A 25,620-nucleotide genomic window follows, 5' to 3' on the forward strand; every position below is an offset into this window, starting at 1 on the left:
GGTTCTATGTGCTGAAAAGAGAGCGACTTGCTACATCATTTGCTGTGCAGCTACCACAGGTCACATGGGGAAAATATCCAGGGACTTGTGGGCAAAATCCCGAAGACAGTGTGTTGTAAAGGTGATGTCTCTTCCAAACACCAGCCTTCAAAACTTGGGTAATGATTAGTTCTTTCTGAAGGCTAACATAGTACCAACCCCTTTTGACTTCTAGAGCTCTAGGAGGGTCTGAGGCCAATGTCTCATCTCCTTGTTCTCAGTAGGCTCTACTGATAACCTCAAAAAATGACAGGAGATGGTGTTCCTGAGATTTTCTTTATCCTCCCTGTGCTAATGAAGAGATTCTGTAGGTGTGGCCTAGATGACCTCGTTTGTTTCATGAAGAGCCTCACTGACCATACTGGACACAGAAGCAGGTCATCAAGATTATCGACGTCTCCTTCAGCAATGATACTGAAATGGATTCAAACCTAATAACTGATCAATGGGTATTGTGCTTTTAGTACAAATACAGGAAATATTAAAATGAAATCTGTCTCCAATGCCAGGAATGTGACACTAAGTACATTAGCCGATGCTTTTCTTCCACTCTTTTTGATCAAAGCTAAAGCTAACAGAGAGACTGTCTTAAGAGTGAGATATCTGTTTGTGGCTCTCGTCAAGGGTTCATAAGGAGCCTTTCAAGTACCCTGGTCACATTCCAAGCTGGAGGTTTGATTTCCCAAACAGGAAAATATTGTTTAAAACTTCAAGTAAAAAGTGATAATTCCCATGAGGAAAAGAGATCTACTACTCTTACTCTGAAGAACTGGCTCAAGGCTGAGTGATAACCTTTAAAAACTAAAACAGAGGAGTTTCTAATCCCACAGGTACACAAAAAATATTCTGCAACTAGCGGAACAGTGTAGAGAAGCGTTCCTCCTACAATACCAATAGGTTAAGACTGCTCACTTTACTTGGTACACTACTGTTGAAGACTTTAGAGGTATCAGAGTTGTTTTGCACTTGGTCACAAAAACCTTCGCTCTGAGATGTTGAATAGCCTCCAACTGTGGAAAAAAACCTCACTGCATTGTGCTACTTCTTCACCTGTAGTTTTCACTAGGTTTCTATCACAGTGTAGTTGTTCCCATCTACTAATAAAGTATAACACTCACTGATACTATAAGTGTATATTACTGTAATATACTACTACAGTCAGCCCTCCTTTTATGTGAGGGTTAGGTTACAGAGACAGGGGAGAATATGGGTTGCCCTGGGGTGGACTAACTCCTAACCTAACAGCTCGCTGCCATTGCCAACATTTGGATGATCAACCCACTAAGTACTGCCTAATATTGGTTTTTACTAGATTTCTCAAACAGTATAGTGGTTCCTATCTAGTAATACTATAAATACTATATAACACTCACTGATGGTGTAGTGTGTATTACTATAACATACTACTATCACTATAGTAAAGCTCAACTGTACTCAGTTCTGTTTTCGTTTGGACGACTTGACTCATTGCAAACGTAGGTTACACTTACAATAAAAAACATTACTGAAAATTTTTACTGTACAAAATGCATACAATACAATTTAAGATTAACTATGTGTACTGTACATATTTTATGCAATAATCACTAAGCATTTTCGTAAGTCGTACGCAGTAATCTTGAAACATGACGCAATACCTGAGGGTCGTCCTTGCCTAATAATCCGACATCTACAGTGACGCAGTAATTACATTTATCACATCTACTTCAAAGGGTTAGAAAATCATAATATAGTTAGTTTATAATTATTGTGTAAATACATATAGGCCCAATGACAGAAAAAAAACAGTTGTTTTGCTAGTATTTAAATCATTGCACAATTTTTTTCTACTTACACAGTAGTTTCGAAGGACTGACTTAACAACATATAATATGCTTAGTATAATCATATACTGTAGTTGTGTTTAGTAAAACAAAAATAAGAATTTTATCTTTATAGTACTGTAAAATCATTTGTTTTTGTTCAACTACGAATATTTACATTTTCTGCCAAGAGATTGCATAGATGGTAAGTTTACATTTTCTCAATGATAAACACTAAAATTGTAAACATTGGTAAAGTCACAAATTGATTTATTTTTATACCTTCTTGAACAGAAATATAGCTTATTTTATAAATTGAAAACATAAACATCTTGGTAATAATTGTTTCTTTTAAAGAAACTTGAACAAAACACAGCATTCAAATACGCCATATATCTCTCTCTCTCCCTCTCTAAAACTGGTTTCGTCAACAAGACACTATTTATAGGATACAACATTTTGGCATTCTAGAAAATTAAGATTATTCATAAAGTTAATTGTGCTTAGATAAAGCATTCATGTAATTTAGTTTTAAATTTTGGGTGCATTTCAACAATCAAATATTGCACTGTTCCATTTTAAATTGGTGTGATCATATAAGCTAATGTCTAGCTGCGCACTTACAAATAGCAAAGTATGTTTATACTATTTCTTAATTTATTCAAAACATCTATATACAGTTCTGTAGTTGATACAGTATTACATAAGCACCATGTGTTATAAACTATCATAATTTTCATAAGGTACATATATAGCTATCATTATTAATCACTCGGATCTCTCTCTCTCTCTAGCAATTTGGAATAAGATAGATTAAATAATAGATCAAGGAATAAAAAAGGAAAAAGAAAATAAAAGAACTAGAATAAAGAAGAAAACTATGAAGGAGCTGATGGAAAGGAGAATCCCTTCGCCCAGTGGGCCAGCAACAGAACTGAACATAAACAATAGAAAAGATTATGATTCGCTATGGTTTTATTTACAAATACGATACTAAAATTTGAATATTACAAGCATTATTATTGGATGCATTCAAGTGAAACACCAGTTTGATCAAAAATGGGTTTATTTCAAATATAGCTTTAATTTTTTGACAGTTAATGGATATAGTGTACAGTGAGAGCTAGGATGAGCTGGGTGGAAAGAAGTGGCATGAGCACGCCCAGTGTAAAGATGCGCGGGCCATTTAACACCATCGCGGGCCATTTAACACCATCGCGGCGCAAGAGTATTTATCGCGAATTTGACTTATTATTTAATAGGTATTGCGGTTCTCTTTGTAGCGTTTGAGGGAAACAGCGAAGAGAGAACTAGCGTAAAAAGAGGCTTAACTGTATCACTACATTAAAGATTAACAAATTCAGCGAACACTTCAAATAGTATGTGTTTGCTGATTTTGTTCAGACGACTTGACTCACCGCCTACGTGGCCTACATTTACAATAAACAACATTACTGTAATTCTGTACTGCACAATAGGTACTGTATACAATACAAGATTAACTAAGTGTATTGTATACATTTTATACAACGACCACTACTCATTTTCGTACATTGTCACAGCAACCTTGAAACGTGGGGTAATTAGTGATGATCGTCTCTTGTCCAGTAATTTGACATCTACAGAAACTCAGTAATAATATCTATCCCATCTTCTACTTCAATGGGTTAAAAAATATGTCATTCTATTTGGTCAGCTGATCTGTAGCTTTAGCTATGTTTTCGATGTTATCTGAACTACGTTTAATCATTTTTGTACTTGTCTATTATCAATTCAAGGTGTATTTTAACACCAGCAATTAACAATGTTTTACTTTGGTTTTGTGTCAGCTGATTTCAAGGTCACGACGGTATTACAACTATTCTCACATGATATAGCTATCACATAATCCTTGTAAAAATAAAGTGAAGCCCAGTTCAAAACTTACAACCAGTTTATTAAAATGCACATCAAACAACAGCAAAAGACAAATCAGCTGTTGGCACTGGCAAATAACGATCCACAGCCATCTACATACGCTACACAATGTAAACAAAGATATTGAATGTAAATATTAATAAATGTAACTTAAGTTTATTTTATTCAATCACAGAATAATTATAGCTCAATTCATTTAACCTTAGAAAATCTTTATTCTATATGTTATAGGAAACCACATTCACAAATAAAGAGATGCGATGTACTGTAAACATGCTAGACTGTAAACATCTACATTCACAAGGTATGCATGTACATTTATTCGTAAAATTAGATTACTTTTTTCGGAACTAAATCACAAACTAAAATTTATGTCTGTAAGCTTACAGGGATTCTTATTAACCATATATTATTCAAATTACATTTATAAATAAAATACAGAACTGGGAATGGTTATTTGTGGTTTAGCCTAGTGACAATTAAATTCAGAAACTAGTAAATTCGATTTACGTCTTTTTTCAGCTCGTCACCTCTCCTGGAACCAATTACCGACGTTAGGTGAGGTACAGTATACCTGTACAGTCATAAAGAAGATGTGTTGACACATGTTGTGAAGTTATGTGATCTGTTCTGAACTGTACCTATTATTATTATCATTATTATCAATGGTAGTACCTTACCACTGTAACCTACCACCAATGGAATACACTCAAGAATTATTAATTACTATTTCTTTGTTAAAAGTTCATTGTTACAAGTTTATTTTTCCCCTTTTCAAATCTGAGATATGATGATTAGAAATTAGGCTTTACTGTAATAACTTGCAGATGGAAAAGAAACAACTGTGTTTTTAGATGTTGGCATCTACTTCTCTAAAGCGCAGCAAGTTAAAGAAAAGTCTGAAAATGAAACTTAACAGTTCAATGTACTAAGATATCAATATCTTCAAAAGCAAAGCAGAACTACTGCACCAATCTTATCTTAAGAACACAGGTCTGTTTTCACAGAAGAATACATCTGGCTTAATAGCTGGCTATGAGGTTTCAAGGAAAATAGCTGTCAAAAAAAATGATATTGGAGAACAGCTACAACTACTTTCTGCAAAGTGATACAGACAATGGTAAACACAACTGCCGGACTAAGGTTAACTATGAAATCGAACCACCAAACATAATTCAGTGACCCCCTTATCAAAACGGAGAAAACAAACTTCCATACTGTATTCAATTTTGGATATTTACATCTGGGTAACCAAGGCACCTATGTATGCAGTGTACAAAGGACATGCATACACCAAAATCCTCTATTACGTTGAAAATAATATAGACAACGGAAAAATATAAAGAATAAAAACACTAAAATATACCTGGTGCAAAACCAATAAAAAAAAAAAAAAAAAAAAAAAAAAAAGCTATCCTGATATACTCTCTCAGAAGAATAACAAGAGCAGTGGTTTAAAACCAGTCATTTCTTCAACCTCAACATAAATATTGCGAAGACCAAAAAACTGGTAGAATTCCCGAACCACCAGGCATGAAGGCAATCAAGGGAACAAGCACTTTGTGGCTCAAACCTTGTGATTCCAAGAGAGGAGGATATAGGGTATGAGAAGGACAAATTATAATTTTACTTTCTTTTTTACTAAGTAAAAAAAAAAAACTTGTGCTTTATGTATAGCAATGTGACTTAAAGTTGTTATCCATCAAAACATTTCAAAGATATTTTCAATATGATTAACTGTAACTTGAAAAGCAAAATATAAACCATAATGACCTAAGAATGTTAAAATTTTAAATTCCTGCCTTTGGAATAGCTGCATATATATATATATATATATATATATATATATATATATATATATATATATATATATATATATATATATATATACATCTACAGTATTTATCATGTATTTTTTTTAGTTTACTATACAAAACTTGCTAGGAATATATGACGTACCCCTTCCTGGTAATGGAAAGCCCTTCCTCGTGTAACCCAGTAATAATCATTGGATCCGAAAAAGTGAACACAAAACATACCCTGTTGATGGGGTAAGTTTTCAATGTTATCTGGAATATATCTTGGATGTAACACCTGTCCTGGCCACCATCTGCCGTGAAGAAAGGTTAATATATGTACTGTACATGATTCAGCATTCCATAAAATCACCTTTAGTTTGAAATTTTAATTTCTAAAATAACAAAGAATAAAGTGGAGGTACAAATAAGAAGCAATTTCTTTCATAAACACCACTTATATATATTATACATAAATATGAAGCAACATAATCAAAACACCTAGAAGTGCCATACCTATAAAGTCCAAGCTTTACCCATACAACATCGCCATAAACAGGAAACTTGCCGTTTTCACAGTCTTCACAAACATAGCTGCCCTCAGGTGCTGTTATTTTCATACACTCAGCGTGAAAAGCGGCCGGGCATTGATCACATAGCAACAAAGATCCACCCTACAAATAAAAAATAGATCTTGAAGCCTTTTTCTTAATTAGCAGTCATTAAACTTATCTATAGTATATGCATTTCAACAGGAAAATAAAATGAAAACCCCCACTTGAATTTAATAAAAAGTATTTCTCATACTATAATTTTTGTTCTTCAATATGTAAATTGGCATTTTGAGTACAGGGGAAAAGGATACACAACACTGTTAATGAAAATCACTGTACCTTCACATACAAACCTTAGAGCAGCAGAAACACCAACTAACATTGACATGATGTAAGCTATTTTTAGGCAATTTTAAATGTTTTGTGCAGATATGATGATTTTGGGAAATCTCTTCAGACCCTGCAGCTATACACTCTTCTCCTGTTGAGAAAAATGTAGTACGAATTAGATTCTACATAGGTACAAACAAACATTTCAGATACAAAATTAAGAGCATAATCCATATTTTAGATTTATGTCAAGAAAATTATTATGAAATGTTAATGCTAAAAACAGTGAGGTATTTTGATTTAATTTATCTTGCTATATGAAATTTCACCAGGCCTCATTACATGTAATTATACAATATATAAAATAATAATTATATAGCGTCTGAAATTTCTGAATGTCAAAATCAGAAATAAGTAATTTTCATGAAGGTTTACACATACACCAAAAGTTCAATTGTAATTCTTTCCACCATGCAAAATGTTGTAGGGAGAAGGTAAGTTAGATATACTGTACACTATTGGACAGTTAGGTATATGATCTTCCTTCATGAATATAAATACAGTACATGACTCAATCTTGCATCATGATGGCTCGATATCTATTTCTGTGAACCTTCCATGCAGTTCATATTGCTGCTTCTCCACAAACTCAGTATATTGATGTTTGCCCGCAGAAATTACTTGAAATTTTACAATTTTCTTTCCTTTTAAAAGATATATGACATTAGAGAAGTAATGAAAAAATTTAGTGGTCAATGGTAAGAAACGTCATCCATTGCATGTTGATGAGTTTTCTTTCACTGCAGTTACATACAGTAGTAGCCCCTCTTCCAGATTGTGATAAGTACTTATTGTGTTTTAAACTGTATTCCCTACTGAATTTGTTAGCATTTCTGCACAGGGAAAGCACTAGGTTTTAAATATCAGTTGCGAGGAGTACAGTGTTTCACAGAGCCTCACAGGGAAAATAAGTTTAAACTTTGAGTGTTCATACAACTGGGGAGCATATACAGTGCAGTTCTAAAGCTTCATTGTAAAAATGACTGATATCCAAATTTTAATTCAAGGGGCATTACAAATTAAAAATATTTGTTTAATTCAGAGTTGAAAACAATATGACACACCAATACTGTACCTAAGACATGAAAATATTTTGTTGAAATGACCGTTATGAAAATAAGGAATAAAATAAAATAAAAATCTTGTCATCTGCCATCATGTTTACAGCTATCAGGTTTACAAATGTGACCAGTGATACAATACTGATGGAATTTCCTAAGATCTGTGAAATGAAAGTAATGCAGGAGTATGAAAATTTGTAAAACGTATTAGAAGATTTGCATGAATTGAGAGATTTTCCGGTAATTATTCAAACTGTGGTACTGTATGGAGATAATTTAGTGATTTTATATAAAAGTTTGTGATGAAATTCAACCAAACAGAGCATTCAACACCCTGTAAGACTAGTGTCTTGGATGGTGGCGTGGGTAGGAATCATAGTACGAGTGCCGGGAGGGGAGGGGAAGAGCGACAGTTACGTCTGACTATAGACAATGCTTTGTATAATTTGAACACTATGCCAACTAAGAAATACACTAAAATCATCATCATTATCTCCTCCTACGCCTATTGATGCAAATGGCCTCGGTTAGATTCCACCACTCGTCTCTATCTTGATCCAAGACACCAGTCTTACAAATTCAATACTTCTCCACTCATCATCTCCTACTTTGCACTTCATAGTCCTCAACTATGTAGGTCTGGGTCTTCCAAATCTTGTGAAGCACAATTGAACATTTGGTGAGCTAATCTCTCTTGGGGAGTGCGAAGAGCATGCCCAAACCATCTCCATCTACCCCTCATCATGATCTCGTCCATATATGGCACTCGAGTAATCTCATAGTTTCATTTCTGATCCTGACCTGCAATTCAACTCCCAATATCCTTCTCAGGGCTTTGTTCTCAAATCTACTAAATCTATTGGAGATTGTTTCATTGCCATACCATGACTCATGTCTATACAGTAACACAGATCTCACTAAACTGATATAAAGTCTGTTTTCCTATGTAATTTCAGGTGATTTGATTTCCAAATTTTGCCTCCTTCCAATGATATTTTATCTTCCATTTCATACTCGATTCTCATCATCTCTGTCTTTCTTCTATTAATCTTCAACCCAACCTCATGTGATATTTCATGCATTCTGGTAAGCAAGCATAGCAAATCCTGTGGTGTTCTGCCAACAAGGACAGCATCGTCAGCATACTCTACGTCTGCTAAATTCCTTTCACCAATTCAGTCCAATCATTCTTCACTATCTCTGACTGTTCTACGCATTACAAAATCCACGAGGAGGATAAACAACATAGGTACAACACATTCCCTTGGAGTACTCCGCTGTTCACTGGAAATTCATTTGATAAGACTCCATTAACATTAACTTTCCACTTGCTATGCTCATGGACAGCCTTAATCAAATTTACATATTCAAAAGGAATTCCATAATAGCACAGGACACTAATATAACTAATATATAATCATGAATAAACATTAGAATTGCAAGTGTCTCGGTTGGTAGAGGGATACAACGTGAGGATAGCTACGTCTCTAAGCTGGGGGTGTCAAGGGGGTTAGAGTAAAGCCATATATAAGGAATGCTGCCATTGAGTAAAGTGTGGGGTTTAATTACAATTATAAAAATTTGGTCATAACTTCTAATTTTCCCAAAACCTACCTGTTTATCTCTCAGCTTTTGATCAATCTTTCTCTCTAGTCTCTTTAGAATAAGCATACTATAAACTTTCATGACAACTGACTTAAGTGTGATGCCTCTGTAATTATCACAATCAGTTAGGTCTCTCTTTTTTGCCATTTTTACCAATACTCCTAACTTCCATTCTTCAAAATAATCTTGAGTAATCTGGGAGTCACTTCAATTTTGGTCAATAACATCTCAGCATTTATCCATTTGTATCCAGGGGCTTTCCATCTCCTGAGTTTTAATGATAGCTTCAACTTAAAAAACAATTAATTCATTCATGGGCCCATCAAGGTCTTCCTTAGCTTCAGGTATATCAATCAAATTACAGTATTTCCTTCATATTTCCGATTCATGACCTCACTATAGTGTTCCATCCAACATTGTTTTTCTCTTTTTCGATGTTATAGCAGACCGATCTCTCTTTTTTTATGAGTTCTATACTGTATATGCTTCTTTTTTGCCTTACAGTCATTCCTGCCTCTTCATTACTTCCTTAAAAACTTTCAACAATATTTGTAATAACTTATCTACTAAAAGCTCTTAGTATTATCAGTTACCATTTGGATGTGTAAACACATTTGTTTGTTCATTATGATCAGCGATGAAATGTAAACAAACGAAAGGTTTCCATTTCTGGCCGCATGTTTAGAAAAAAACGTTGTATAAAATTGTATTAATTTAACATATTTTGAAGATCTTAGGAAATGGGAAGTTAAACAATATTAGTAATAAAAAAATCCTTAAATGATCAATACTTAGTAAGATATGTGTTGCTACAAAACCTAACCTATATACAGATGTGTAAATGTGTTCCTTTGTTTGTTATCGTCGGAGATGCATACGAGAACAAAACATTGGTTTCCATTTTAGGTGGCAAGTTTAGGATGAGCATGATATAAAATTGCCTACATTAATTAATTTTGGCTTTCGAATGATAGAGCAAAAGCTAGTATATACACAGATGGTTTGGAAATTCACCAGTCGTCTTATAAAAAAGATATGATTTAAATGCATTAAAATTTGTAGCCCCCTGTGGCCGCGGGGACATAAAAACAATTAGAATAGCGCCAACGTTATCCCTGCGTGCCGTAAGAGGCGACTAAAAGGGACGGGACGAGGGGGCTGGGAACCCCCTCTCCTGTATATAATCCTGCAAGACGTCAACAAAGAGATGGAGCTGGGGGGAGAGTGACTGCTCCCAGCACTCTAGTTTTGGGGTGTTTGAATGTGCGTGGATGTAGTACGATAGAGAGTAAAAGATGTGAGATTGGAAGTGTGTTTAGGAATGGAAGGATGGATGTATTGGCCTTGTGTGAGACAAAGATGAAAGGAAAGGGGGAAGTGATGTTTGGTGAAATGTCTGGTAGAGTGTCTGGGATTGAAAGGGAAAGAGCGAGAGAGGGTGTGGCTTTATTGCTGAGTGGATGGATGACAGGTAAAGTAGTGGAATGGAAGGATATATCATCTAGGTTAATGTGGGTAAGGGTTAGGTTGGGTAGGGAATGTTGGGCGTTTGTCAGTGCGTATGGGCCAGGTAGTGAGAAAAGTGAAGAAGAGCGGATTGAGTTCTGGAATGAATTAACTAGGTGTGTAGAAGGACTGGGTAGAAGGAATTATGTAGTTGTCATGGGTGACTTGAATGCTAGAGTGGGCGCTGGAGAGGTAGAAGGTGTCATTGGGAAGTATGGCGTACCAGGTGAAAATGAGTGGTGAGAGACTGGTAGATGCTTGTGTTGAACAAGAGATGGTAATAAGTGCTAGGTTTTCAAAAAGAAAGATAAAAAAGTATACATGGGTAAGAGTGGCAAATGGAAGAGTAGTAAAAAGGGCATTAATGGATTATGTGTTGATAACTAAAAGAATGTTTGGAAGATTGAAAGACGTGCACGTGTTTAGGGGTTGAAAGACGTGCACGTGTCTAGGGGTCTGGCTAACGGTATGTCTGATAAATTTTTGGTGGAAGGAAAATTAGTTGTAGCAATAGAGTGGGGAAATAGAGTAGGTGGATGTAAAAAGGAGCTAGCGAGGGTTGAAGAGCTAATAAAACCGGGGGTAAAAAGTGAATATCAGGAAAGGTTGAAAATGGCATATGACAAAGTGAGAGTAAAAGACACTGGTAATTTAGAGGAGGAGTGGAAGTTAGTAAAAGAAAATTTTGTTGGGATTGCAAGTGGTGTGTTTGGCAAGAAGGTTGTTGGAGGCAGCATGAGGAAGGGCAGTGAATGGTGGAATGAAGGAGTGAAGGTAAAAGTGGAAGAGAAAAAGAGGGCTTTTGAAGAATGGCTGCAGATTAATAGTATAGAGAAGTATGAAAAATAGAGAGAAAAAGGTGGAAGTAAAGCGCAAGGTACGTGAGGCAAAGAGGGCAGCTGACCTGAGGTGGGGTCAGGGACTGGGTCAGTCATATGAAAAGAATAAGAAGAAGTTTTGGAAAGAAGTGAAGAGAGTAAGGAAGGCTGGCTCAAGAATTGAAGAGACAGTGAAAGATGGAAATGGAAGGTTGTTAAAAGGAGAGGAGGCAAGGAAAAGGTGGGCGGAATATTTTGAAAGTTTACTGAATGTAGAGGATAATAGGGAGGCAGATATCATTGCTGTTGCAGGTGTTGAGGTGCCGGTTATGGAAGATGAGAATGAGAGAGAGATTACAATAGAGGAAGTGAGGAGAGCACTAGATGAAACGAGAGAAGGGAAAGCATCTGGTATGGATGGTGTGAGAGCTGAGATGTTGAAGGAAGGGGGTGTGACTGTACTTGAATGGTTGGTGAGATTGTTTAATGTGTGTTTTGTGTTGTCAATGGTACCAGTAGATTGGGTCTGTGCATGTATTGTACCACTATATAAGGGTAGGGGAGATGTGCATGAGTGTTGTAATTCAAGAGGTATTAGTTTGTTGAGTGTAGTTGGAAAAGTGTATGGTAGAGTAATGATTAATAGGATTAAGGATAAAACAGAGAATGCAATCTTAGAAGTACTGTACAGGGTGGTTTTAGAAGAGGTAGGGGTTGTATGAATCAGATTTTTACAGTTAGGCAGATATGCGAGAAATATTTAGCAAAAGGTAAGGAGGTGTATGTTGCGTTTATGGATTTGGAGAAAGCATATGATAGAATTGATAGGGAAGCAATGTGGAATGTGATGAGGTTATATGGAGTTGGTGGAAGGTTGTTGCAAGCAGTGAAAAGTTTCTACAAAGGTAGTAAAGCATGCGTTAGAATAGGAAATGAAGTGAGTGATTGGTTTCCGGTGAGAGTGGGGCTGAGACAGGGATGTGTGATGTTGCTCTGGTTGTTTAACTTGTATGTTGATGGAGTGGTGGGAGAGGTGAATGCTCGAGTGCTTGGACGAGGATTAAAACTGGTAGACGAGAATGACCATGAATGGGAGGTAAATCAGTTGTTGTTTGCGGACGATACTCTACTGGTTGCACACACAGAAGAGAAGCTTGACCGATTAGTGACAGAATTTGGAAGGGTGTGTGAGAGAAGGAAGTTGAGAGTTAATGTTGGTAAGAGTAAGGTTATGAGATGTACGAGAAGGGAAGGTGGGGCATGGTTGAATGTCATGTTGAATGGAGAGTTACTTGAGGAGGTGGATCAGTTTAAGTACTTGGGGTCTGTTGTTGCAGCAAATGGTAGAGTGGAAGCAGAAGTACGTCAGAGAGAAGGAAGTTGAGAGTTAATGTTGGTAAGAGTAAGGTTATGAGATGTACGAGAAGGGAAGGTGGGGCATGGTTGAATGTCATGTTGAATGGAGAGTTACTTGAGGAGGTATATCAGTTTAAGTACTTGGGGTCTGTTGTTGCAGCAAATGGTGGAGTGGAAGCAGATGTACGTCAGAGAGTGAATGAAGGTTGCAAAGTGTTGGGGGCAGTTAAGGGAGTAGTAACAAATAGAGGGTTGGGCATGAATGTAAAGAGAGTTCTATATGAGAAAGTGATTGCACCAACTGTGATGCAGGATCGGAGTTGTGGGGAATAAAAGTGACGGAGAGACAGAAACTGAATGTGTTTGAGATGAAGTGTCTAAGGAGTATGGCTGGTGTATCTCGAGTAGATAGGGTTAGGAATGAAGTGGTGAGAGTGAGAACGGGTGTAAGAAATGAGTTAGCAGCTAGAGTGGATATGAATGTGTTAAGGTGATTTGGCCATGTTGAGAGAATGGAAAATGGCTGTCTGCTAAAGAAGGTGATGAATGCAAGAGTTGATGGGAGAAGTACAAGAGGAAGGCCAAGGTTTGGGTGGATGGATGGAGTGAAGAAAACTCTGGGTGATAGGAGAATAGAAGTGAGAGAGGCAAGAGAGCGTGCTAGAAATAGGAATGAATGGCGAGCGATTGTGACACAGTTCCGGTAGGCCCTGCTGCTTCCTCCGATGCCTTAGATGACCGCGAAGGTAGCAGCAGTAGGGGATTCAGCATTACGAAGCTTCATCTGTGGTAGGTAATGGGGGAGGGTGGGCTGTGGCACCCTAGCAGTACCAGCTAAACTCAGTTGAGTCCCTTGTCAGGCTGGGAGGAACATAGAGAGTAGAGGTCCCCTTTTTGTTTTGTTTCATTTATTGATGTCGGCTACCGCCAAAATTGGGGGAAGTGTCTTGGTATATGTATGTATGTAAAATTTGTTCTAATTTTAGGCTGTCTTATCCGTGAAAATAAAAGGTATTTACACCCTTCCTTTTAAACATTTTATTTATTCAAAAGAACAATGTCATATTAGCAAAAATAAAGTATAGTGCACTAAATATTGAAAAATTATCTTTCCATAATAAAATATATTTTTGAACATACTTACCCGGTGGTTATATAGATATAGCTTTAGTCCCTGACGCTTTAGTCCGTGACGCCCGGCAGAGATTTCAAAACTCGCAGCAATTGCCAATAATGTAGCCAGGTGTACCACCTGTGTGCCCTCTAGTAAAGGTACCTGGAACCATTCCAGTGATTCCTCAGATCTTCCATGTCCATATGTCTCTAGAGAGGAAGAGGGGGGGAGGATTTAATTTCATATAACCACCAGGTAAGTATGTTCAAAAATTTATTTCATTATGAAAATATAATTTTTAAACATCAGACTTACCCAGTGGTTATATAAATATAGCTGATTGACACCCTTGGTGGTGGGTCAGAGAAAGCCAACATTGTTGGAATTTTACTTATGAGTTAATAAACAAGCTTAAGGGTTCGTACCTGATAAGGAAGCTGACTTCAATGAATTCTTTCATTATGTCCCCTTTCCTTATGAGATTCAGCGATCCACCCAGGGGGGCTGAAGACCTCTATGTGACAGGACCTCCTCCAATACCCTTGTTCCGGGCGCTCTCAAGGAACAAATTGACCACATGACTAACATCCATGATTGTGGAAGACTGGCGCAATCTCCACGAACAACCATAAAAATACGAGTTACAAAAGAAGAAAAGGGTATTAGGATTATGGGAATGTAGTGGAGGATCCTTCCCCCACTACTGCACTCGCTGCTACAAATGGTCCCAGAGTGAAGCAGTCCTCATAAAGAGTCTGGACAAGTTTCAAATAATGTGAAGCGAACACAGATTTACTCCTCAAAAAGGTTGTGTCCATAATGCTCTGCAACGATCTATTCTGCTTGAAGGCCACCGAAGTTGCTACAGCTCTAACTTCATGCGTTTCAACTTTTAAAAGCTTGAGGTCTGTCTCACTGCAATGTGCATGAGCCTCTCATAATAAGAGCCGGATGAAGAATAAGTGCATTCTTCGACATCTGTAACGAGGGCTTCTAGACCGAGCATCAAAGAGCTTCCGACTTGCCTCGCAACTTTTTCGTTCAGTCCAGGTAGAACTTCAGGGCTCTTACTGGGCACAGGACCCTCTCCAACTCCTCGCCAACCACATCAGAAAGGTTCGGAATCTGAAAAGCCTTTGACCAAGGTTGAGAAGGGCGTTCGTTCTTGGCGAGAAAGCCTAACTGCAATGAACGGATAGCTTTGTTATCTCGAAAAACCAACGTTTTAACTAAGAGCATGAATCTCACCAACTCTTTTAGCTGTCGCCAGACTGACCAAAAATAGAGTCTTCATCGTAAGGTCCATAAATGAAGCTGAATGCAAGGGCTCAAACTTGTCACTCATAATGAACTTCAAGACTATATCCAGATTCCAAGCTTTGACTTGCTTTGATGTTTCAAATGATTTGAGAAGCTCCTGTAGGTCTTTAACATTAGAAAGGACCACGTTTCTGTGCCTGAATACAGTTGCTAACATACTCTTGTATCCCTTGATGGTAGAGGATGTAAAAATTGCATTTCCTTCGAAGATATAACAGGAAGTCAGCAATCTGAGTTATGGAGGTACTGGACGAGGAAAAAGAGTTGACTCTGCACCACTCTCTAAAAACCTCCCACTTGGTTTGGTAAACCTTGATGGTAGAAGTCCTCCTTGCTCTTGCAATAGCCCTAGCTGCCTCCTTCGAAAAACCTCTATCTCTTGTGAGTCTCCCAATAATCTGAATACAGTTAGATGAAGAGCTTGAACATTTTGATGGTACCTTTCCAAGTGGGGTTGTTTGAGTAGATCTACTATTAATGGAAGGCTTCTTGTAGTGTCCACCATCCATTCCAGTACCTCTGTGAATCACTCTCTTGAGAGCCAAAAGTGGCCACTAGAGTCAATCTGGTCCCTTCGTGTGACACAAACTTTTGCATCACTTTGTAATGAATTTTGAACTGTGGAAATGCATACACGTCCATGTCACAAGCTGTTTGACGCTTGACATCGCGTTCTGCTTGGTGCTCGATGTCGCGTCCTGCTTGTCGCTCAACATCATGCTTGCGTCACGTTTTAGCTGGACGCTGCACGTTACGTTAGCTGCTTGACTCCTTTGGGTTAAAGTGGCTGAAAACACGAAATTTAACGGGGGAGTTGTAAAAACGTTCGTCGTCAAGAACCTCTTGACTAGTAGCCTTACGACGCTTGGCGTCCAGGTGTGAAGCTTCCTGACGCTCAGGGTCCAGGCATGCTATTCTTGTTGTCCGCAGGCTGATAAACTTGCATGAGCAAAGAGAGTTTCTGTTGCATACCTTGCAGCATATTGAAATTAGGGTCAACTTCTTGTGGTACAGGAGACGTTACGTCTACGACAAGCTCGCTTTCTACACCGTTTAAAGAACGTGTAGAGCGTCCAGAGGATGATAACCAGTCTGACGGTGGGGGAGGAGGATGAACAGAGGCCATGCCATGCTCAGACATCTGTCCTGCAACTGGGTGAGTTGGACGTTTCTTGAGAGTTGCCGATGTCCTTAAAGGACGTTTGGCATGAGAGCTTTCCTTGGTAGAATGAAAAACTCTCAGGACTGCTCCAAAGACTACAACCAGGAGCTTGCAGTGTCATGATAGGACGCTGATAAACTGAGTCCATCTTCCTCTTCAGAAGTCTGAAAGCTTGATGCCAGCCTCATCTGGGCGCTGCGTCATTCGAAGATGACGAAAACACTTTTACCTCACCTTTCCTATGAAGAAGGCGAGCGTTCTGGGAAGCGTCAACAGGTATGCTCGAGAGGATGTCTGCTCGGGAGCTAAAGCCTCGTTTCCTTTCATTGGTCGACATTCCTTCTCCCAGGGGTTGGGGAGCTTGGAAGAGGTCTATGGTTAGAACGTTCGACATTCCTTCTCCCAGGGGTTGTGGAGCTTGGAAGGGGTCTATGGTTAGAAGAACGACAGGTCTTAGCAGACGGACTATCTATATGAGGGGCGGTGCTTAGGCCGAAACCTTCAGGTATTGCTTAAGTTCGGATGGATGAGGATGTGGAAGTAAGCATCCTGGAGGTCTAATGAAACCATCCAGTCATCCTTTATTACTGTTGCTAGGACTGATTTCGATGTATCCATGGAGAACTTTGTCTTCTGAACAAAGGCGTTGAGAGCACTTATATCCAGGACCGGTCAATAGCCTCCTTCTCCAATAAGAGAGACATTTGATGTTGCATAGCCTGTCTCTTTGGCTCCTCTCTCTATCTCGCAGAGGGGACTATCGGAGTTACTATTAAAGGAGGTTTCACTAGGAAAAAGATTTCGCATCCCTCCTTTTAATAATAGTACGGACCAAAGGTCTGCTCCTCTCCTCTCCCAGGCTTGCTAGAAGTTGTTTAGTCTGGCTCCTACTGTTGTCTGTGCGGTTTAGAGAAAAAATAGGTAGAACCTTCCTTGCTGTTTTAGACACCAAATCCTGTGTGACCATTTGGGCTAAAGCGGAAGAGACCTCTTTAACCAACCCTATAGGAAGAAGAGAGGAAGAAAAAAGGAGTGCGTACCTCAATTCTGACTTCTAAATGGGTGTAACCCCAATGGACAGAAAAGAACACATTTGGCTCTTTTCTTAAAAATCCCCGCTGAGAAAAGGGCTGCTAACTCATTGGAACCGTCCTTAAGGTTTAATCCAAACCTGACATAATGAGGCTGAGACTATCAGTGTCCACAACCTTCAAGGCAGAAACCTTCTTCCCCAAGGCTCTCGGAGTCCAGTCAAGGAAATTGAATACTTCGAAAGCTCTGAAGACGCCTTTGAGAGGATGATCAAGCTCTGACGTTGACCAGAGTATTTTGGTCCTTCTCATGGCCATACGACGCGGAGCATCTACTAGACTCGAAAAGTCTCCTTGGGTAGAGGTAGGAACTCCCAAGCTGAGAACTTCTCCCGTCTCGCCAAACACTAGATCTGGAGGCCAATCTAGCCGAGGGAAAAGGGAAAAACAGTATTACCCTGGTTACTCTTGGATTGCATCCAGTCTCCCATCATCCTCAAAGCTCTTTTGGATGATCGAAACAGCACCATCTTTGTAAACAGAGACTCCTTCAACCCTTCCCTAGCGTAAACTCTGAAGGCAGGGAACGAGGAGCAGCAGGCACATAAAAATAATTCGGAAACTCTTCAGTAAAAAACTCTCATAAGCTTCTTTAAGTCAACCGAAGGATGAAGGATCTTAGGATCTTCTCTTATGAGAATTCTTCTAAAAGATAAGTAGGGGAAAGGAGATCGTCGATACCTTCCTCCTACAAGTCTCTAACCGAGGTAAAGACGTCTTGTTTCCTAGGAGTCAACTCCTTAAGGACCTGAATTCGGGCCTCAATGGGTCCAAGATCAATACTTACTTTTACTTACTTTTAGGGGTTTATTTCTCGCCCTCCATCAGACACCAAGAGTCTGTACTGGCGGACCTTGGTGTGTGAAAATTTCTTTCCAGTTAATATTTTTCTCTGCATTTTCTCAGTTATAACGCCTGCAATAACGATGTTCCAACGCTAGACCCTCACGGTCATTACGATCGGAACTAAGACGTTCCCGATCTCGACATTCGGCTCGACTGGTGTAAGCACGATGTCCGAGTCTTGATGCTCGACGTCACGTCTAACTGCTTGATGTTCGGCGTCACGTCTAACTGCTTGATGCTCGGCGTCAAGCTTGACACCCGACGTCAAGTCCAAATGCAGGATGCTTGATCCCATGCAACTGCTTGATGCTCGGCGTCACGTCTAACTGCTTGACACTCGACGTCAAGTCCAACTGCTGGACGCTAGACGCCATGCAACTGCTTGACGCTCGGCACCACGAGACTCTCGGAACAATGACGTTCGCAATTTAGACGCTCGGAACTATGCTTGACACTCAGCGTCACGTCCAACTGCTTGACGTTCGACGTCACGTAACTGCTTGACGCTCGACGTCATGTCTAACTGCTTGACACTCGACATCAAGTCCAATTGCTGGACGCTTGACACCATGCAACTGCTTGACGCTCGGCGCCACGTGACTCTCGGCTAACGCTCGCGATTCAGACGCTCGGAACTATGACGTTCGCTCATCCAACAAAAGAGACGAAGTTGCACTCAGGTTCAAACAACGTGTCAAACTCTTACATCATCGATGGTAGCTTGCTGTCCAATGATCTGACACTAGGCGTTACGTGTCACGACTTCCAGCTACTAGACGCTTGGCGTGATGTAGCCCATTCCTTAACGCTCGGCGTCCTTCTTGATGCTAGCGCTATGGTGTTAAGCATCTAAAAGCTCGGCGTCATGACGAGCAACTCTTCTTGTCTAGAAAAAAGGAAAATACTAAAGACGCCAGCCCTGTCTGTGAGCTGAGTCAACCGATGGTGAAGATAACGCTTATACAGTGAGCCCTCGTTTATCGCGGTAGATAGGTTCCAGACCCGACCGCAATAGGTGAAAATCCGCAAAGTAGTGACACCATATTTACGTATTTATTTAACATGTATATTCAGACTTTTAAAACCTTCCCTTGTACGTAGTACTGTTAACAAACTACCCTTTAATGTACAGAACACTTAATGCATGTACTACAGGACCCTAAACTAAAACAGGCACAAATATTAAAGGCGATTTTATATCATGCGTTTCCTAAACACGCCAAACAGCACGATAAAGGCAACCAATGTTTTGTTTACGTTTATCTCTGATCATAATGAAGAAACAAACAGCCCCTCACCACCACTCCCCCTCATGGAAGTAGGAATGTTATTCCAGTCTTGGAATAGAGGTGGAATCATGTGAGTAATGAGTTTGAAGAACACCTCGTTATGGATGCCAGCAAAACGTACGTGTGCCAAGGGCTGAACATGGCCGGAGACTACCCATGGGCTCAGTGATCCAACGATATAGAACGGATGTAATAACTCGATGTAAAGCAGGAGCAACAACGAAAGAATTTAGGTTCAAGTAGACCTGCAGATGGAGCGCGAGAGAAACGAAAGATCTTGAAGACGAGAAAGAGAGAGAGAGAGAGAGAGAGAGAGAGAGAGAGAGAGAGAGAGAGAGAGAGAGAGAGAGAGAGAGAGAGAGAGAGTGTGCTACTAATGGGTCTTCCGTGGGAAAGCCCAAAGTACATGCCCCGTAAAGGTGTGTGTGGTTGAGCTAGGAATAGCAAGTTCCCAGATTTCTTGCTCATGCGAAGGGATGTGTTCTTCATTGATGACGATACCAAGGGCCAGGACATGGTCGGAAGCACCTTTAAAGTTTGATTGAGTGCATATGGACGTCCTAGGTCCATTGCCCCAGGAGACGGGTAGTTAAGTGTGTAGGTACCTCCTTACTGTGGGCTACCTGGAAGAGGAGAATGAGGACGCACAAGCAGGTGTCAGTGCCATCCTTTGTGCACGAGAGTACGAGAAGTGCGCCATGAAAGACAGAGTTGTCCGCCACAAAGAGGTCAGAAATAATTTTATTTATATATATATATATATATATATATATATATATATATATATATATATATATATATATATATATATATATATATATATATATATATATATATATGTATGTATATGTGTATATATATATATATATATATATATATATATATATATATATATATATATATATATATATATATATATATATATATATATATATATATATATATATATATATATATATATATATATATATATATATATATAATCTCGCCAGGTAAATCCTGAACAGCTGATTAGCAGTTAGGTTCAGACTTCTTTTATGGCCTCTCGTGGCATGGTTGGTATCGACCTGGCCTTTCATTAGAAGGAGCCAGCGTTCGATCCAAAGTATGAGGTAAAAATTTATTTCTATTTGAACACGATGTTGCGTTGATATTTATCAACACACACACACACACACACACACATATATATATATATATATATATATATATATATATATATATATATATATATATATATATATATATATATATATAATTATGTCTGGATCGCGGATCTGAACACTCAAAATATTTAATACGATTATGACTCCCGAAGTCTGGGCATTAATAAAATATACTACACTATGGCTCGTGACTGGGAACCAAACATATGATATATACTACGACTGGCAAGTTGATTAACCTCTCAAACTCCAAATCACCTTGTTTGCTTTTACTTCAAACCTGTTATGCTTTAAGACATTATTACATAAATCCTGATACCTGTAAATAACTCCCAGACAGAAATATATAATACAGTGAATATCCAAAGGTCTCTTAAGCACACTCAAAACTAAACGGTAATTATCTTCAAGTATTAATAACACTTATTTATCTCTCACTGTTCTTCTTAACAGGAATCGAGCAGAAATCTAGTCTTAAATAGCGATGATTGGAATAATACACTCGTTACGTAAATAAATATAATCTATATAATTTTACAACACTTTGAAAAGATTTTACATAGAATTAGTCACTGGAAAAAATATAAGGTCTCAAAAAAACTTAGACAAAATGTTACGATATGAAATTATAAAAGAACATGACTTAAACTATTATATCTGAATAATCCTTAATCTGAGAAAAGAATTAATACAATGAAAATAATACGAATGCTAGAAATAATTCTGAAATAATACAATGTTTAAGTTTGACTTTAAATGAATAATAATTAACCAGATCACATTAAAACACTACAGGGCCGTTTAAATAAACCTGTTATGCAATGTCAAACTCACCATAATACAATGATTGCAACAAAATTACCTTTTGGTCTTTGGTGACACATGATTCGCTTTGGGGCACAGATTCACTTAGGAGAGGACACACTAGAACGCACAGATTCACTTAGGAGAGGACACACTAGAATGCACAGATTCACTTAGGAGAGGACACACTAGAATGCACAGATTCACTTAGGAGAGGACACACCAGAATGCACAGATTCACTTAGGAGGACACACTAGAACGCACAGATTCACTTAGGAGAGGACACACTAGAATGCACAGATTCACTTAGGAGAGGACACACTAGAACGCACAGATTCACTTAGGAGAGGACACACTAGAACGCACAGATTCACTTAGGAGAGGACACACTAGAACGGACTGAACACTTTTGACGAATAACACTGGGGTACTTAAGGGAGAGAGGTAAGGCTGTATTCTAACTCTAACTTTATGTCTGTCTGTTTCTGACTCTGACCCAACCTCGGGTCCTCTATATATGACATTTTGACTAATTCCAGAAGCTTCGAACTTGTTTGCGTAGGGGGTTGTGCTTTGCAACAAAGTTTCCAATTAGGTAAAAGTGCTAAAAAGGCATATCAGAGTGTGTTTCAGGCAATTATCAGATACACAGATACGCACCGGCAAGACAACTTCCCACCCTTGTCCCCGATTGTCCCCGAAAAAAAAAAAAAAAAAATAACATCCTCTTACCCGGAAATCTGGTATTTTCGGAAAAACATGGAAAAGAACATTTCAAAGCATGTCACTAAACTCTTCTCTTAAATATGACAATATATAATCAAATATAAAAGAATAAGACCTAAGCCCTTGTTGCTATCTCACATGAATCTTACAAAAAGTTCAAATACACTACGAAAGACTTTTTAACAAACATATGTGAAATAAAAGGTTAATTCTTTAAAAATAAAAGGTAAATTACATATCTTCACTTGAATAAAGAATATAATGAAATTCACGACGGAAGTCTTACGTAATTTACAAAAAATACTTACTGTACATCTACATGAAAGGGGCTCATCTTACAGCTGGGTATCATCTTTTCAATGCATAAATGAAAAAGATATAAAAAAAATGAAAAAACATCATTAATAAACTACGATATTTATTCTACACTAAACCAGCTTTGTAAGAAAAATATATATGTATATATGCATATGTATATATACATACATACACAGTATATACTGTATATATGTATATGTATATATATATTATTATTATTACTACTATCCAAGCTACAACCCTAGTTGGAAGAGCAAGATGCTATAAGCCAAGGGGCTCCAACAGGGAAAAATAGCCCAGTAAGGAAAGGAAATAAGGAAATAAATAAATAATGAGAACAAACTAACAATAAATCATTCTAAAAAAAAGTAACAAAGTCAAAACAGACATGTCATATATAAACTATTAACAACACCAAAAACAGATATGTCATACATAAACTATAAAAAGACTCATGTCCGCCTGGTCAACAAAAAAGCATTTGCTCCAACTTTGAACTTTTGAAGTTCTACTAATTCAACTATCCGATTAGGAAGATCATTCCACAACTTGGTAACAGCTGGAATAAAACTTCTATATATATATATATATATATATATATATATATATATATATATATATATATATATATATATATATATATATATATATCTTACGTAATTTACATAAAATACTTATATCTACATGAGAGGGGCTCATTTTACGGCTGGGTATCATCTCTTCAATGCACAAATGAAAACAAAATAAATATAAATAACCTTATCAATATACTACGATATTTTCTCTACACTAAACCAGCTTCGTAAGAAAAAAAATATATACATATACATACATATACATATATACATATACATACATACATACACATACACACACACACATATATATATATATATATATATATATATATATATATACAGTAGGGTCCCGAATTACACGTGTTCTAATTACACGATTCCTCAATTACGCGATCGATAGTTTTTAAAAATTAAATTTCCTGTATCTGTGAGGAGCATTCTAAATCCGCGAGTCAAGCACCGCGAAGCGTAGGAAATCTATTTTCTTAATTGTATTGGGAGGGGGTGATGGTTCCCCGATGTCTGAGAAGGGGGGGGGGGGGAGAATGTGAGGGAAAGATTTCTGTTCAAACATTTTAAGACTAGTTTTGGATGAAAAATGTTAAGGATAGCCCATCTGTTGTGTGAACTTGTCGCTAGGCTAGCCTAACTGTCCAACACCTATATGTATAATATTCCATATTTGTACTAATTAATTTTTATAGTTACGTTGTGATTATGGTGAAAAATCCTTATTCATTAAACTTTAAATTAAAAACCATCAAAATCAACAGTACCATTTGAAATATTGAAAAGTTTCCAAAAAAAAAATCAACAGAACAGCATCGTCATGGGAACACCTTTGTTGCTTTCGTGTGCAAGACTACCGCTATCATCCAGTAGTAGTGCGTTGTGCTCCGTTTCATCTAAATTGTTTGAAATTCTTTTATATAGTACTTTTGAAACCAAAAATTAAATTAAATAAAGACTATTTTATATCATGCTACAGCCAAACATGTCGCTACACTGTACAACCAAACCCATTACTTTGTTTAGTACGTTCCATCGCCGATTATAACGAACTCGCTAACAAATTTTAACATCTGTCTATAGGTTAACTTTTGCGGCAAAAGATATCTTACCAGGTACTATGTAATAATAATGTTACAATTAATGTTGTTTTATTTATCCTTAGAAAATAAAAAAAAAAATGAAATATGAGCAATTTTGTTTCGTGTTTTTTTTTTCCTAAAAAAATGCCTTCTTAAAAGGAAAACGTTTTTTTTACATTTCATCATCGATCATAAACGCATTTACTCCTGAAAGTGATATTGAAGAGCTTTTACTAAAGATGTTATTATAAATAAAGATTATAAATAGGTGGTAAAATATCTATAATTAAAGTGTAGCAGCATCAAGAAATGTTGGGGTTCGCCCTTTACATAAGAATGTACTGTACATTGGATTAGACAGAACGTAGAAAAAATCAATTAGGGAAAAATCGGTATACAGTACGATATCCTCTTCATCAGCATCGTCAATCGGGCTTTCTATCTTTTTTTATTCTCAGTCGCTAACTAGTTATCTCACTGTCAAGATCTGCACACATTCCGATAATTCACATTTGAAGGTTTTCTGGGAGAGGATGGATAGAGAAAATACCGAACTATATAAAATGTTTTTTTAACCTGTTAAGCGTCACCCACGTGATAAACCGTTCACCACGATCTACTCAGTACCGTCTTCAACTGTATATTCCGTTCATGACTTTAATTGCCTTTTACAAGCCGTCAGTCTCGTGATATTACGTTTACTCGTATAGTAAGTATAGGATCACCACTTGGCAACACTCTCAGCATATGGGGACTGTGAATAGAAACTTATATGATGTCTGGCAACTATTTTTCTGAAGGTAGCTTGATGTTAGAAAACTGGTTTCCTATCAGTGCGCTCGGGCGTTCATGCATAAGTGGTTATTTGTTGTTCCTTTTGTAATGAACGGTCTAAAGAGGAAGGTTATTTCTTTAGATGAAATAAATGATATTCTTGTTGAGGAATTTGATAATGATAACCTGTTTGATAATGAGAGCACTAGTTCTGAATCCTCCAGTAGATGAGTATATTGAAGAAACAAAGTTTTCTTTCGATGCCGAAAGCGAAAATGACTTCTCATTACCGAATGACTGGACAACGAAATTTCACAAAACTATAAGGGGAAAGGAAACACCGAGAGAGAGAGAGAGAGAGAGAGAGAGAGAGAGAGAGAGAGAGAGAGAGAGAGAGAGAGAGAGAGAGAGAGAGAGAGAGAGAGAGAGAGAGGATAATGTACAAATGTATGACGAACATATTTGAAAACTATACAGGAAACGATATGAAGAGAGA

The 25,620-nt window shown here is 37.7% G+C and overlaps 1 protein-coding gene across 3 annotated transcripts in view; it reads right to left on the bottom strand.

Annotated features, from left to right (window-relative positions):
• The window catches only part of LOC137615274 (histone-lysine N-methyltransferase NSD2-like), a 521,040-nt gene that overhangs the window by 172,593 nt on the left and 322,827 nt on the right, over positions 1-25,620 (bottom strand). For all 3 annotated transcript variants that reach the window (XM_068345003.1, XM_068345002.1, XM_068345001.1), the window contains exons 10-12: positions 6,462-6,589; positions 6,071-6,228; positions 5,718-5,868 (exon numbers count right to left, since the gene is read on the bottom strand). In XM_068345003.1, the coding sequence (XP_068201104.1) occupies positions 5,718-5,868; positions 6,071-6,228; positions 6,462-6,589 (437 nt within the window). The remainder of the gene's footprint in view (positions 1-5,717; positions 5,869-6,070; positions 6,229-6,461; positions 6,590-25,620) is intronic.

This window comes from Palaemon carinicauda, chromosome 21 (genome assembly GCF_036898095.1).
Source record: "Palaemon carinicauda isolate YSFRI2023 chromosome 21, ASM3689809v2, whole genome shotgun sequence".
Lineage (NCBI taxonomy): Eukaryota > Metazoa > Arthropoda > Malacostraca > Decapoda > Palaemonidae > Palaemon > Palaemon carinicauda.